Source organism: Ochotona curzoniae, unplaced genomic scaffold (genome assembly GCF_017591425.1).
Source record: "Ochotona curzoniae isolate NIBS_2020 unplaced genomic scaffold, NIBS_Ocur_1.0 scaffold_4506, whole genome shotgun sequence".
Taxonomy (NCBI): domain Eukaryota; kingdom Metazoa; phylum Chordata; class Mammalia; order Lagomorpha; family Ochotonidae; genus Ochotona; species Ochotona curzoniae.
This window is the reverse complement of record NW_024467119.1, coordinates 77099106-77113310: the sequence shown is the minus strand read 5'-3', so window position 1 is coordinate 77113310 and position 14205 is coordinate 77099106. Positions and strand designations below refer to the sequence as shown.

Genomic DNA, 14205 nt, shown 5'->3' with positions numbered 1-14205 from the left:
CCAGTGGGATGAGAGACATACATGTCACTCATTTCACATTAGGTACAGGCTAAAAGAACTAATTATAGAGAAATTGGGTTATTTTTATAGCTATCACTGGCCTTAACAGTTAAGATATTTTGGAAACAATTCTACTTTAATAAAATAATACCCACAAAATATCTTGTTTAATAAAGCAAGGTGGGCTGTTGGTGTGAATGAAATGTTGGCATTTTTCTTATGTGCTTATTTCTGTTTTATGTGCTACTTTTATTCTGTTTGTTCCATTCTGCCTGTTTTTTGTGTTTTGGGGTTTTCTGACACAAAACCTCCTCCTGGTATGCCGCAGCAGAGCGTACTCCAAGAGCTCTTTTCCCTGTCCCCAAGCTTGGATTGGTCTTTGAGAGTATTGTCATGTGCTTGGGCTGTGGCATACAGCAATGCAAAATGAACACTGCAAACACACTGTATGTACCAGTTACACTGTGAAAAGTGCCTACTGGAGTAGGACTGCTGAACACTTTTTTTTAATTCTCTTTCTAAAACTTTATTTATTACAAAGAGCAACAGGGAAAGAGAAAAAGAGAAAGGGAGAGGAAGAAAGAGAGGAATTGACTTATCTTTCATCCACTGGCTCACTCCCCCAATACTCACAACAGCCTGTGCCAGGCCAGGCCAAATCCAGAAACCATGAACCTCCTCCAGGACTTCCCCATGGTGTCTGGGAATCAAGTACGTGAACCAGCGGCTACTCCTCCCAGAGCATGTGTTATCAGGAAGCTGGGTTGAAAATGGAGGTGGGACTGGCTGCCCAGTACTCTGCTGTGGAGTCTGGGCTTCCAGAGAGAGGGTTTCACCCACATACCACAGTAACCCACATACCACAGTACCCACCCATGATTTCTTAATTTTAACAGTTGTGCTTTCCAGGAGACCAGAGAGAGCACTTGCTGTTTCTTGTAGTCTTAATATTTGGTTCAAGGTTAATAGTCATTAATTGTTATTTGAAAATACTATATTTTATACTGTGTGTGACTGGACAGATACTCTGTTAATGTCTTACTTTGAGTTTCCCTGAAGAAAACTAAACTTCTGATAATATTTATGACACCTGAAAATAATAATCAGTTATTTATAGTTGTATTATTCACCTGTTACAAGAATATAAATCTTACCTTTGTTATTTATTCTCTATTTTAACACTAAATCCTTGTCCAATAATTGTTGTTTTGTTTAGTAACCACTATCTGTCTGCTGATGATTGAGTTGTATCTCCTTCTAAAATTTCAACAGCCTATCAAATTCTGTTCTTTTAAGACAGAAAATGTATATTCTATATATTAAAATTCCATTGTTTTATATTTTATGTAGGTTAGAATGAAGTATACAAATACCTAAATGTATTTGTTAAAGCAGAAGCATTAACTACATGACTTATCCCTAGATAAGTCCAATAGATTTGTTTTATACTTTATCCTCTGGCTTTGAAATTAGTCTAAAAAGTGGAAAAGCAAAAATGAAAGAAATAAGAAACATTAGAACATGTAATATGCTATCCACAGATTTTGAAACACAATTGTGTCCCTATAATGAAAGATTTTAGTACTAGCAGAGTATTTCTAAAAGCTGTCTGAGTGCAGTGTATTTATAAGAGGTGGTATCATATTTTGAAGCAAGTAGCTAATACTAGGCTCACAGCCTTAATTTGAATACCTTTTGGGAACTTAGTGGAAATGGGAATAGGTGACATTTGAGCATGTGGCGTCAGGAGATATGAGTCACATTATTTTGAATAGATGTGGATGTATAAGCACATAGGGATATAGTGATATATTTAAATGGATGATTAAAATTTATGGTAAGGTGATTGTTGAAGCCTAAATATTCCTGTTTATAAAACTGTCCTGAAGGGGCATGTGTCATGGAGCAGGGAGTGGAGTTACCACTCGGGACACCCACATCCTGTATTGGGCTGTATCTGTGGAATCCTGAACCTGCCTCTTCCCATCCAGCTTCCTGTTCATGCTCCTGGAAGGCAGCAGGTGATTTTTCAAGTATTTGAGTCCCTGCAACACCACTGGACACCTGGACAGAGTTCTGGGCTCCTCAGCTATTTGGAATCTCACTGTCATTCTGCCTTTCAAAGAAAGCTTTAAAAAGGGGGGGGCAAAAACCTGCTCTAAAATGGCAAAGTATGCACGTGTTTTGGCAGTAAAGCTGTATGCTTGGGTGAGAACAAAGTTAGGAAGGGAAAATCATGGACTTTTAGGTAGAAGTCTGTATGTAAACAACTTTGAACATGCTCATAATTGTCCTCACCTTAAAAAAAAAAAGGTGAATTATTTTTTCTCTTCAGAGAATTTGACTTACTCTTATAATCAGAAGTTCATGAGTAATGCTGTTTTCAGTGAAAGTAATAAGCTAATTGTTGGGCCATAAGTATATGCCTGGAGGGCTTAATGTTCTGTGTCCCTTGGATTAATGGCTTATATGAAGAGAATTTAAGAAAAAAAGCAAACCATATACTGACATTGTTGCCTCTTCAATTTTTTCTATATATATGATCTGAAATATGTGATATTTGCTTTGTGTTCAGATTATTCTTAATTGTCATCACTACTGTGTTAGGAAGATGGTCTTCAAGTGGTTTAGCTCTAGAACGTTTAAACATTGTAATACCAAGATATAAAGTTCTTTACTCTTTGGATTTCACCTAAATATTTTTGTATTTTTCATATTTGTACACAGAAAGCATAAAGGATGCATGAACACATGGTCGCATCTTGTGAACACCTAGTTTCTCAATTCCTGATGAATTTGTATTTTGGCTTCAACCAAATACCACCACTTTGGGCCCTTTTTTGGATAATGTTAGTTATTGTAAAAGTAAACATTCTGGCTTTGCATCCTTCTAATTTTATTTACTATTCTTGAAGATGCTGTCTTTGAATTACTTGATAATTTCTGTGTGGTTTATAATTTTTTTCTGATGAATAATACAAACTGGGCATATGCTTTAAAAACCATTGGATTTTGACTTTGCCATCATGTTTTATAGTAGGGCCTATTGTTGCCTAATTTAGCGATAATTTTATCATAGCAGTTTAACATCTTTTATAATTTTAATTGCTAGCAAGAAGAATGGCATCATTTAATTTGAGTTGAAATGTAGAAGGATGGATGACTGACAAATTAATAATTTACCACCTTTGCATAATATTGAAGCACAGAGTATTAGAAGGATTGATGGCGTAAAAGGTTAACAAATTTTAGCAGCTTTCATTAGCTTTACATCGTCATATGTTTGTGGTGCTGACTGAAATAGGCTTTGTAGGAGATCTCAGTCTAGGGAACTAATTACTTGTGCCGATTGCTGCACTGATGGATAGACTCTCATTGTATCATTGCCCCGAAGACGGGGAGCAGCCTGTGATTCACGACTGCACCCGGGCTGATATTTGATAATAATTTTAACAGATAAATGTAGGTAGGCAGAATGATGAAGTGCCTACCCAAGCTCCACGACTATCAAAGTCATCCTCGCTGGCCATCTGCGTGCTCCTTCTTCCTTCTCACCTAAGGAGCGCTTTATTTCATCAACTGAATTCAAGCAACTATTGTCTTTTGTTTGAATGTATATTCTGGAGTTATTTTATATTCATTTTTAAATGATAGCCTTGATTTTTATTTAAAATTGAAATTGCAGATCATAGGAAAAGCAGAAGGAAAGAATGAAGGAGACTTTTTTTTCTGTGTTATTATAATTATGATTATTTTGCATGATACAGTTTTGTAGGTATAGAGATTTCCCCCTCTCTCCCCACTCTCCCTCCCTCTACCATTTCCCCCCATATTATTACAGTAATATAGTCCTTCAGCAACATGATTTTCTATTTTGAAGACTGAAATTCTTACATCATCTTTGTAGTCACTTTTGATTATATTGTATCTCTGCCTCTTACATGACCAGAATCAACAAAGGAAATGTTTGATGTTCTTACTGGCTTTTTTGCTTCTCAGAAAAGACCATTGAAATTCTGCTGTCTTATAAAAATATCTTTTCAATCGTATACTGATTGTGTTGACATTTGACTGACCTGAGATAATTTTTAACTGATAAAAATACTTACCTATTTTTAATTTTAAAGATAGTGTCATGAAACATCAAAATAGGAATAACTTTTACTTGGATGTTCTGGGACTGTCATTTGGTCAAGACTACTAATTTATCAAAGCTGACAGGCACAATTTTATTAGCTCATGAAATACAAGTAAGATTTTATTTTGTATTAGTCATTCCTACAGGACTTTAGATTGTGAGGAAATTTTATTTTATTATTGAAACATGCTGTGTATCTTCAGTGAATAAACATATTATGCCCAGATTTTCTTGTAACTATAACTGCAAAAAAACCTTTTTCTTTTTCTTATAAAATGTTTTCTAGACTGCTAGATTATTGTTAGTTTACAGGAGAGAATGTTGACATTTACATATCACCATATAAAAGAACTATGTAATTGGGGAAAATATCACAAAACTTGAATGGACCTTTTTTTAAGAAAAAATACATTTCTAAAAGTATGTTCTTGATATAGCAATTATTGCACATCATATAGCATGTAGTTTTTAATTAAATATAAAAACAGACTACATAAAACAGAAATCCAATCTGATTTGCTTGAAAATAGATTGCTGTTTCACTCTACACGAATGGTTTATTTAAAAACAGTAAATGGAAAAGAAATGCATTTTCTTCTGTTGTTCTAAGCCTCAGGGGCTAAATGTAATGAATATTTTAAGAGATTATTTTAATTAAATTCCTGCACATCTAAACAGAGTAATATTTTATTATCACATACATAACCATGTAACTGAGATATTCATTAAAGTTAACACTTTCTGGACCAAGAATCCCTGCCATGATTTACTGACCTTGTGCAAAAAGGCACAAATTAGGAAGAAAAATGAAGGGGGACAGACTTTGATTAATATAGGTAATGCTATACCATATTTATAATAGCCTTTTCCCTATTCTGGTTTATAAATGCAGCCACAGAGAAAGGTGCCCTGCTGAGGCTGAAATGAGGCTGAAATCAGAGCACATGCCACTGGAGTGTGGGGAAACTGATTCCACTGTCAGCAATTCATTGCAGAATGATGTATTTAGTGCTCATTTCACCTTCCAAGAAAAGGAAAAGGAGTTCCTGGGACCAGGAGGTGATATTGTTATTTTCAAGGACATACCTAAGTTAAAGATTGCAGAAAGGAGGGGAGTGTGAGATGGAGAGAGAATTAAGAGGCAGGGGGGGCGGGGGAAAAGGCAGAGCAAACAAGGAGAGCTTTATGCAGAAAATCAGTGCTACCACGCTGCTTGATAATTGCTAACATATGTGGCTTCTCTGCTTCGTTGTAGTCGTCCTCGTGAGTTCTGGCGCCTTGACTACTGGGAAGATGACTTGCGGCGCCGGCGACGATTTGTGCGCAACCCTCTAGGATCCACACATCCTGAAGCAACCCTAAAAACAGCCGGGGAACATGGTCAGTGTATAAAGCACTCCTTTTCAATAGCAGCAGGTACAATAGCTTGGTAATGAAGAGCATAACTTCATTATTCCAAGGTGCTGTAGAGTGACCCAACACCACATTTCATAGTTATTTACCCATGAAAGAATACTCAATTATTCTATAGTTTGCACAGGGTCCTATTAAATTATAGTGTCACATATATCTATTGTTATGTTACACATGCAAAACTTACTTAACATAGGCCTTTTGTTTCAGAGTATGGAGGATAAACTATTTCTCCTTCTAAGTGATACATTAAGCTTTGAGAATATTAATCTAACACGACTGTCTTAAATCCATGAATATTAGACAAACAGTGTTACAAACCAAATAGGTTTGTAGGTTCTGTTTTGTGTACATGGCTCTCCCCCCAGCCGTGCTATTTTAGTATGAGATTATGAAGTAGGAAAGATGGTAATAAGAGTCCAAGTGCCTGTAGACTTTCTGAGCCTTGATTTGTAGATGGTTTTGATTGATGGCGCAGGGAAGAAGAGAATAGACATTATTTTCATATGTTCCTATTCTGTATCGTCTTATCAGCGCTTAACAGAACATTTTTCTTCTTTTCTTTTTTCTGTTTTTTTTTAAATTTGTTTATTTCTATGCATTTGACTATAATTCAGTTTTGCCAGACATCTGATAAACAATTTGGGGGAAAAAAGGAAAAAGTCCTTTGGATTCGATAATATGCTTTCTTTGATCATTGAGTTTCAGTTAATGTTTTATGATTTTTATATGCCAAATAAGTTATGCTGATTAAGCAGGAAATCCTCCTCTCCATCTTAAAGTTGGTGTGATTCTCTGAAGTATGAATTTGTTATTTTTAATAAGGCAAAATTTTTATTTTTTCTTTCAGAGTATGAGCTTAACATGCAGGAGCTCATGTTTAACAGTAATTATCTGTGCACACAAGTAGTCTAACAGAGTTGTTAGATTATATTCAGTATGGATCTTTAAAAATTTAGATTAGAAATCTGTAGTCTTATGTCTGGCCTCAGTCAGGCAGTTTAACCTCTTGCACTCAGCCTTAAAGAGCCATTTCTGGAAAAAAATGTCCACAATATGTCATCAGATATAACACCAAATGTGACATCAGTCCTTTAAAATAAATGATCATACAGAGAATAGTCAATAATGCAGTGATCTAAAAGCAGTCATAGTCTCGGCCCTGCATCTTCAACTGGAGGAGGTGGAGAGCGAAAAAGAAGATGTAGAATTAATTAGGCCACTTTTGCCCTGGGTTTCATTTGCCTCTTTATTTGCCACTGTAGTCACCACGGTCACAAGTTGTTTTATTTTTGTTTCATTGTATATTCCTTTTTTTTCTTTTATTGTTTTGTTTTTGGTTTTTGACCTCTGCATTGAAAAAAAAATAGTTTTTTGTACTTTTATTCTTTTTAGCCAGATATTCCCCTGTACACTTAAAATCTGAATTTAATATTGATTTTTCTGTTTGCAAAGCTGTTGTCTAACTCCATGTTGTGAGTTTGAGATCTGTGAGAGACAACAACAGTGTTTTTATTAAAAAATTGTCCTTTTATGTGTGAAAGAACAGGACTTATTTTCTAAAATTCTTTGTAGGCAAACTTCTAATTTAAATTTGTTGTGTAGATTTAATTCAGAGTTTATTTAAAACACAATTTTATCAGAAGTGATATATATATTTTAGCATTTTGAGCAGTCAGTGGATTCCTACTAATGTCAAAGTTTTTGTTTCATAATTGAACTTGACATGTAAAAAATGTCATCAGGATTTTAATGCTAAGCATCTGCAACAATATTTGCTATTGAAAGGTATTTTTAAAATAATGTTTCTTTCCATTTAAGACTTTTTTGATAGGTATGTACTTCACTCAATACGGTGAATAAAAATTGAAAGGTTAATACAATAGAGAACACAACAAATAATTTAATGTGATTCCATACTGCTTCATAAGATTTAACACTAAATTTCTAGTGATTATTGTTTATATAATACTCAGAGATTAGAAACAATAGCATTAATCTGAAATTTATATTTTAAAAAGCTGACCAAATGTGTAGGAGATATGCCAATAGCCTTTCAATTAAGTTAGCAGGTTTGACAAATTGGAAACTGTAATAAATGATTTTATTTTATTTAAATAAAAGGAAAAATCAAATAATTCTGAAGCTCAGCAAAAATTATAAAATGATATTATTTGGTATCACTATTATATCATAATGTCACTGAATAATGTTAAGATAGTCTATAATCAAATAACTTAATTTTTAATTTTATTAAATAAACTCATTTGTTTTTGTAAAATTTTATCTTTAAATGCATTTTGAAACCTAAAGGAACTTAATAAAAATAAATGTATAAAATATAGCTGTTAATGTGACCAAAAGCAGATGGAACACATGAAATTTAGTGTGAATAAATACCATGTTTTAGTGTGGAAATTAAACAAGTGTCCTGAAGATGGTATGTCAGTTTTATGTCATTTTATAACTCCTTGCTTTTGTTTCTAATTTAGTTAAGGAAATAGCATATTTAAAAATGCAAAATCTTACAGCACCATGAACTATGTTTCAGGATCAAAGGAAGACATCTAAATAGAAATGACATTGGAGATTAGTTATGTATTTTCATAGGACGAGCCATCTTTTTTATAGATTGATTTGATTTGATTTGAAGGAAAGCCTCTGGTGTAAAGGTGGCAGAGTAAATACCTGAAGAGTGATGTTCTCTGTTTGAGCGATCAATACCAGCCCCATGACTCTACTTCTGGCTACCTTCTAGTTAAAAACAAATTTTTTAATTCTGACAATTTAATTGCCCTTCCCAAGTTCACATTAACTTGCTTGGGGAAAAGAGCTCTAGGTAATTTTTCAAACAGAGACCCTCCAAAGTGGTTATTTATAAAAGTCATGTTGTAATGCGAGATTTCTTTAACTTTGCAGAAAACGAATCATATTTCAAAATTAAAATGAATGCTTCCTCTTGTGATTAAATATTCTTTATGGAAATTAGCAGCAGCAAGCAGTGGTGGGTATTTGATTCTGAAGGGCATTGCTTCCCATTTTATGATCTTGCAATTTATTAGGAATCAGTTGTAATGATTCTTAACATTCTCCAAATGCCTGGAGCCCCCTTTGGCAGTTCTTTATTATCAGGATGCTTTTAGATCTGGTGGAAAACCTAAGGCCCAAGTCTAGTGTAACTTTATTCCTTCACAGCTCAGGAAACTGAGGCAGATAGATAAAGGACCAAATCCCGAATTAACTGGTTGCTGGGCAGACTTCCATCGACGTGCTGTATGGTTTTTAAAAATTCATTGCTATAATAATGGGAATTTTATATTTAAATTAAAGCCACGTAAAAACATGTTTTAAATGATAGAAAGATTGCCTTTAATTCAAGTACTAAAACAGTTTAGTAGTAGAATTCTATTAAATTCAAGACATTTTTATTTTATAGAGAATGTGAATACTAATAGAAATAAAAGAGAAGTTAATATGACTTAAGAAGTATCCTTCCTGTGAATATGTAGAATGACGTAAGCACTTCATTTCACGTTTGGGGAATATCAGATCACGTAAAGGCCCTAAACCATGCCATTCTCTCATATCTCTCATATGAGAAGGTATTGTTGGCACCCTTTCAAGGGTCCATATAGAGTAGGGTCCCTATCTGAAAGTTTGGGGGATCCTTTGACCAATAGGAGTCATCTTTGGCTTGTCCTCCTAATCATCCTTCGTAGTTTCACTGATTTTTCTAAAATAATTTTTCTTGAGTTGGAACCCTGCAGAAATAGCATAAAGTTTAATCAGGGAGTTAATCAGATTGGGACAAGCATTGATTGGAAGTTACTTTATGCGTCTTGTTCAGAGTCCAATTACAACATGGGTGTCACATAATATGAAGTGCATACCTGTAAGGTGCACTGTGTGTGTCATGTTTAGAATACAGTTACAGCATGGATGTCACATCTTATGAAGTGCATGCCTGTATCTGTTTTGTGTACATTTGAAGTCATTTTGTTATTCCAGCCATAACTGTTAAGAAAAAACTAATTTTTAGTATCGAAGTTTCTCTTATTAAAACAAGACCTATTGATGATTCCACTTCCTCAGTAATCATGATATGTTGGAAGGAAATATTTGTGTCATAGGTAGAAGAATGTTCTGTTTTGTGTTATTCTTTTCCTGTTTTAGTTTCACACACATTTTACCGTGTTGGATTGATAAATGTACAGGGCTGGCTGTGACGCATTTGAACTTTACATTTTGAGGACCAGCCTGTCTCAGCCCTCTCATTGCTCTTAGCCTCAGGGAAGCAGAAGTTGTGGTTTAAATAAAGGAGTCTTGACAGATTCCTCCACTCTATGTAACAATTATTAACATAGTTTAATTATTAACATAAATATTAAAATGAAGATAAATATTAAGGCAGAATAAAAAGATTAGGTAAAGTCAGTCTGTTAATAATATAAAAAAGTAAGCAATCATGTTTAGTTTAGTAACAGTTTTATTAGCCAGAAAATATCCGAATCAAGTTCTAAAATATACAAGCGGATGTTTCTGATTCATCCAGACTTTCAGATCAGTGTGGTGTGCAGTCATATAAGATCTCAGATAGTTGATATTTTGTTTAGGATGGTTGATGCTGTGTAAGGCAAATGAAAGTTAAAAATCTACTTTTCTCCTGCACATATAAACATGATAATTATCTTTTATTTTATGCTTGGGAAAGTTTTGTTCTTATTTTGAAGAAAAAAAAATTCTGTAGCAGAAAGCTATTAGACCACTGAGAATTGAACACTAGCGCATGTGGTGTGTATTAGAGTACTGTTGGTAATTTTACTGCTGCTAACTTAAAATCCTCAAGGGGGAGTTAATTACAGGAAAACCATTCTAAATATCAGTAAGCTGCATATTTTCTATGACAAGAGGTTTTTCAGTTGAGGTTGAACAATTCCAGAATCTAAGCTTGTAAAAATAGGTAAATAAATAAGCTAAAGTGGATGTTTGTACGGATATAATGTATAGTTAAAAAAATTTTTATACAACTTTTATGTAATTGAAGAGTTACATTTCAAGTATGAATCAGTATGTTGGGAACATGTTTAAGACTTTTTGAATTCCAATTAAAAGGAATAGGAAATTGTATTTCAGTAGTCATTTAAATGAATGTGAATGTATTTATTTATTTTAAATCATTACATTTTACCACAGAGAGCATTCATTTTTTTTGGTAAATGTTTGCATATTAACAATATTTTTTGTTTCCTTTTTCAGTTAAGTTTGAGATAGTTCAGGACATCTGTAGCAATAACCATAGAAAGTAATAAACATTTTGTTAATTTTAGTTGTTTCTAAAATGTTTGTTATAATGTCATCTAAAATAGGTTTGAAAACTTAAAAAAATTTTTTTATTGATTATGATTCTGTTGTGCTTTTAAAATGCAGTGTGAGGAACAGAAATATCAATAAAAACTGATACATTCATTGTATATATACAAAGTAATAGTTTTCTTCATTTTCCTTTATCATATTTAATAGCTTCAGATTTTGATACTACACTGCAACTTTTTAAAACCTCGTCTCAGATGTCAGGAGCTGTGTTACCTTGAACAAGTTATGGAAAGTCTCTGAGCCTGTTGTTTTAGCTAAAAATGGATAAATAACAGAAAGTTTAAGTCAATTAAAAGTTAAATATGTAGAATATTTAGTGCATTCCCTGGCACATGGCAGGTACTATGTCATGCTAGCCTTGTAATTAATACAAAGGCATTTTATAAATTCATACGAGTGTGTATTGCCTTTCAATTCCATTTTGTCATTGAACTTTTTGAAGTACCTTGGAATTTCTTCTTTGAAGAAGGGGATGTAAATGAAGGAAACGAAGACAATATAGCATGATGATTCCACACTAAACTCTAGCGGGCAAATGAGATTCTATTTGATAGGAAATCTGTGGTAATTTCTTTTGCATTTTTTAGTGGCCAGTTTATTTTTAGGAAATTTAATAGTAAATTAAAAAGAACATGGGAACTAGGCAGCGTTTTAAACTATAGAGTAAGGAAATGTAAATTTTGGATATACAAACAATAATATAAAAGCATACTGTTTCCCTAAAACTTTGTGGTTAGCTGATATATTTTCTTACAGTTTTTATTTTTAAAATTCCATTTTAATTAGATATATTAAATAATCTTAAAATTTAATACAAAACTTCTATGCCTTAGGTTTTGAATGTAAATGATAATATGGTTTATTTACAATTAATATGAAGAAAAAAAACCTGTCATCTATAACCCACCTATAAAATCCACAGACACTTTTATCGGCCAAGTTATCTAAGTAACAAATGCATAGTTTAAACATTTAGAATAACTTACACAGATCAGTGTTGTCAAATTACTGCAAGCTGACCACTTCATCCTTCTGGAATTGCCTAGGTAGCAACTGCAGTGATGCACAAAGCTTGGCCACCCAATTTCCATATGAATGGTCACAGCCTGGTGGATCAGGTACCTTTTGCCTAGGATTTCCCTAGCTGGAAACCTACCACATCAGGAATTAAGGTTAGATTCCTAAACTTTCCCTTATATTGTACCCCTCCATACACACACACACACACACACATATGAAAAAGACACATATATGGTGCTTACAAACCATAAATCCTAAGTTTGAAGTTTGTATTTGCTTTTTTGCTTTTATTATTGGGGGGGGGGGGGAGCTGCTTAACACAGCAGAAGTCATCATTATGAGGTGAGAATTCCAGGCATCCATGTTTTCAGCTTTCTGTTGCTCTTCCCCTCCTGTTTGTGGATTCTTTAGGGGACTGTAGGTGCTCCACACATCTGCCGGTTCACCCTGCACTTGGCGTTGCCTTTCTCTCTCAGTGCTTGAGAGTCTGGCAGCGTTGCTGCGCTCTCTGCAGGCTGCTCAGTTCAGGCCCCTCGAGGCCCTTAGCTCAGATGCCTCTCATCCAGGTCTTTATGTTATGTTTACCCCCGGGGTGCCTCAGCCCTTTAGTTTAAACATGCAGAGAAGGTAGTGTTTGAGCCTCCACTTAGTTTCCACACTGCCTTGCTCTTGGCTATTTGTATAAGGGCTTGAAGGGCGGGGGAGTGGATGTGTGAATATGTGGACCCAGGGCAGTGTGAAGGAAGGCAGGAGGCAGGAGGGAGGATGGCAGGAGCCGAGAACGGGGCTTCGAGGAGCTGCTGTTTTATTAGCGTCACATCTGGCTGCAAGGGCCAGGCCTAAATCCTCATTGGCTGTGTGTCCTCCCTGGCTTTGGCCCGGCTGTACTGCCCTTCACAGCCATTCTACAACCCTTCAGGAGGCTCGTTGTACAGACGACTGGGAAGGATGAATCAGCCTTTCTGATTTCTCAATGTTGACTGAACAGTGCTTCCAAAACTGGGTTCTGATTTCCTCCTACTAACAAATTTTCCCGGAAAAGTGCTGCCTTTGAACCTTCTCTTGGCCTAACCATAAGTAAATAAATGGTCTGGTGAGCAGTGTAGGGGTCAGGTTTAATGGGATTAGGGTGCTTGTTCAGGGTAACACTAGGCTAGGTTGGGGAATCGCATTTGTCAGAATGAGCGTGCCACCCTGTCTCCTTCCCCAGCACGGGCCACTCGGCGTCTGTGTGTGTAATAGATGGACGATGGCTGGCCACCTCGCCTTACCTCAACCGTCACCACTCTGCCAAAGTGCTCTTCCCCGGGCTGATGGACAGCTTTGTTTCCTTTTCATTTCAGCTGCAGATGAAGATATCCTTGCTAAAGGAAAACAGTCCATCAAGAGTCACGCTTTAGGAAATCAGAACTCAGAAAACGAGATCCTGCTGGAAGGCGACGACGATACTCTGTCATCCGTAGAGGAGAAAGATTTAGAAAATCTCGCCGGTAAATTCTGTGGTTGTGGCGACTCCAGCTAGCCCTGGGACAGTATACTTCTAATTACTTTTTCAGCCGTGACAAGAAGGACTCCCAGGCTTACCCCCCCAATTACATTAGTTGGAAATAGCTTTGTTCTTCCAAACATTTCTCCTTTCTACAGTTTCTCCTCCGATTTTCTTCTGTTCTCACCAGTCTCTCTGTGTCCTTTATCTTGTATGAATGATTTTGCCGAAAAACAGTGAAGTTTAAAAGCAACACTAACAAAAGTACTTATCCTCATCCTGTTACCAGATCCCCATTGAATTGGGGGCTGTAAGTAATAGTCTGCCAATTATTTTGTAAATAAAGCTGGGAGGCAGATGAGCTATATAAGCCTTGGTCAGTATACTGCATGGGTGCTTAACTCTCAAAAATCACTTCAGGAACGCCCTGGCCTTTCACAGGATTCCACAGATTTTGCTTGATGTAGGAATTTTGATTTGCACTCTGCAGATTTTCAGTTTTACTTCCCTTATGGGAAAAATTCTATTGTTGAGCCTGCATTTTTAGTTCTTCGTTAAGTGGCCTTTTTCCCTTTAATGCTTATGGCTCTGTCCCTCAAGGAGGAGACTGGAAAGATGCCACAGTTCCTCTAGGTGAGAATTATATAGTGTTCCATTCAGATGACTTAAGGAGAAAAGGGATTATAAATCATTTATTTGGTGACATGTCTACAACTTCTGCTTCATGCAGCTTGGTAATGAAAAGCAAAAATCAAAGGTGGCCATCTTCTCTGAT

The 14205-nt window shown here is 35.4% G+C and overlaps 1 protein-coding gene across 4 annotated transcripts in view; it reads left to right on the top strand.

Moving 5' to 3' along the window:
* LRBA (LPS responsive beige-like anchor protein) overlaps window positions 1-14205 on the top strand; it is a 633639-nt gene that overhangs the window by 343404 nt on the left and 276030 nt on the right. For all 4 annotated transcript variants that reach the window (XM_040967344.1, XM_040967342.1, XM_040967341.1 and 1 more), the window contains 2 exons: window positions 5394-5518; window positions 13288-13434. In XM_040967344.1, the coding sequence (XP_040823278.1) occupies window positions 5394-5518; window positions 13288-13434 (272 nt within the window). The remainder of the gene's footprint in view (window positions 1-5393; window positions 5519-13287; window positions 13435-14205) is intronic.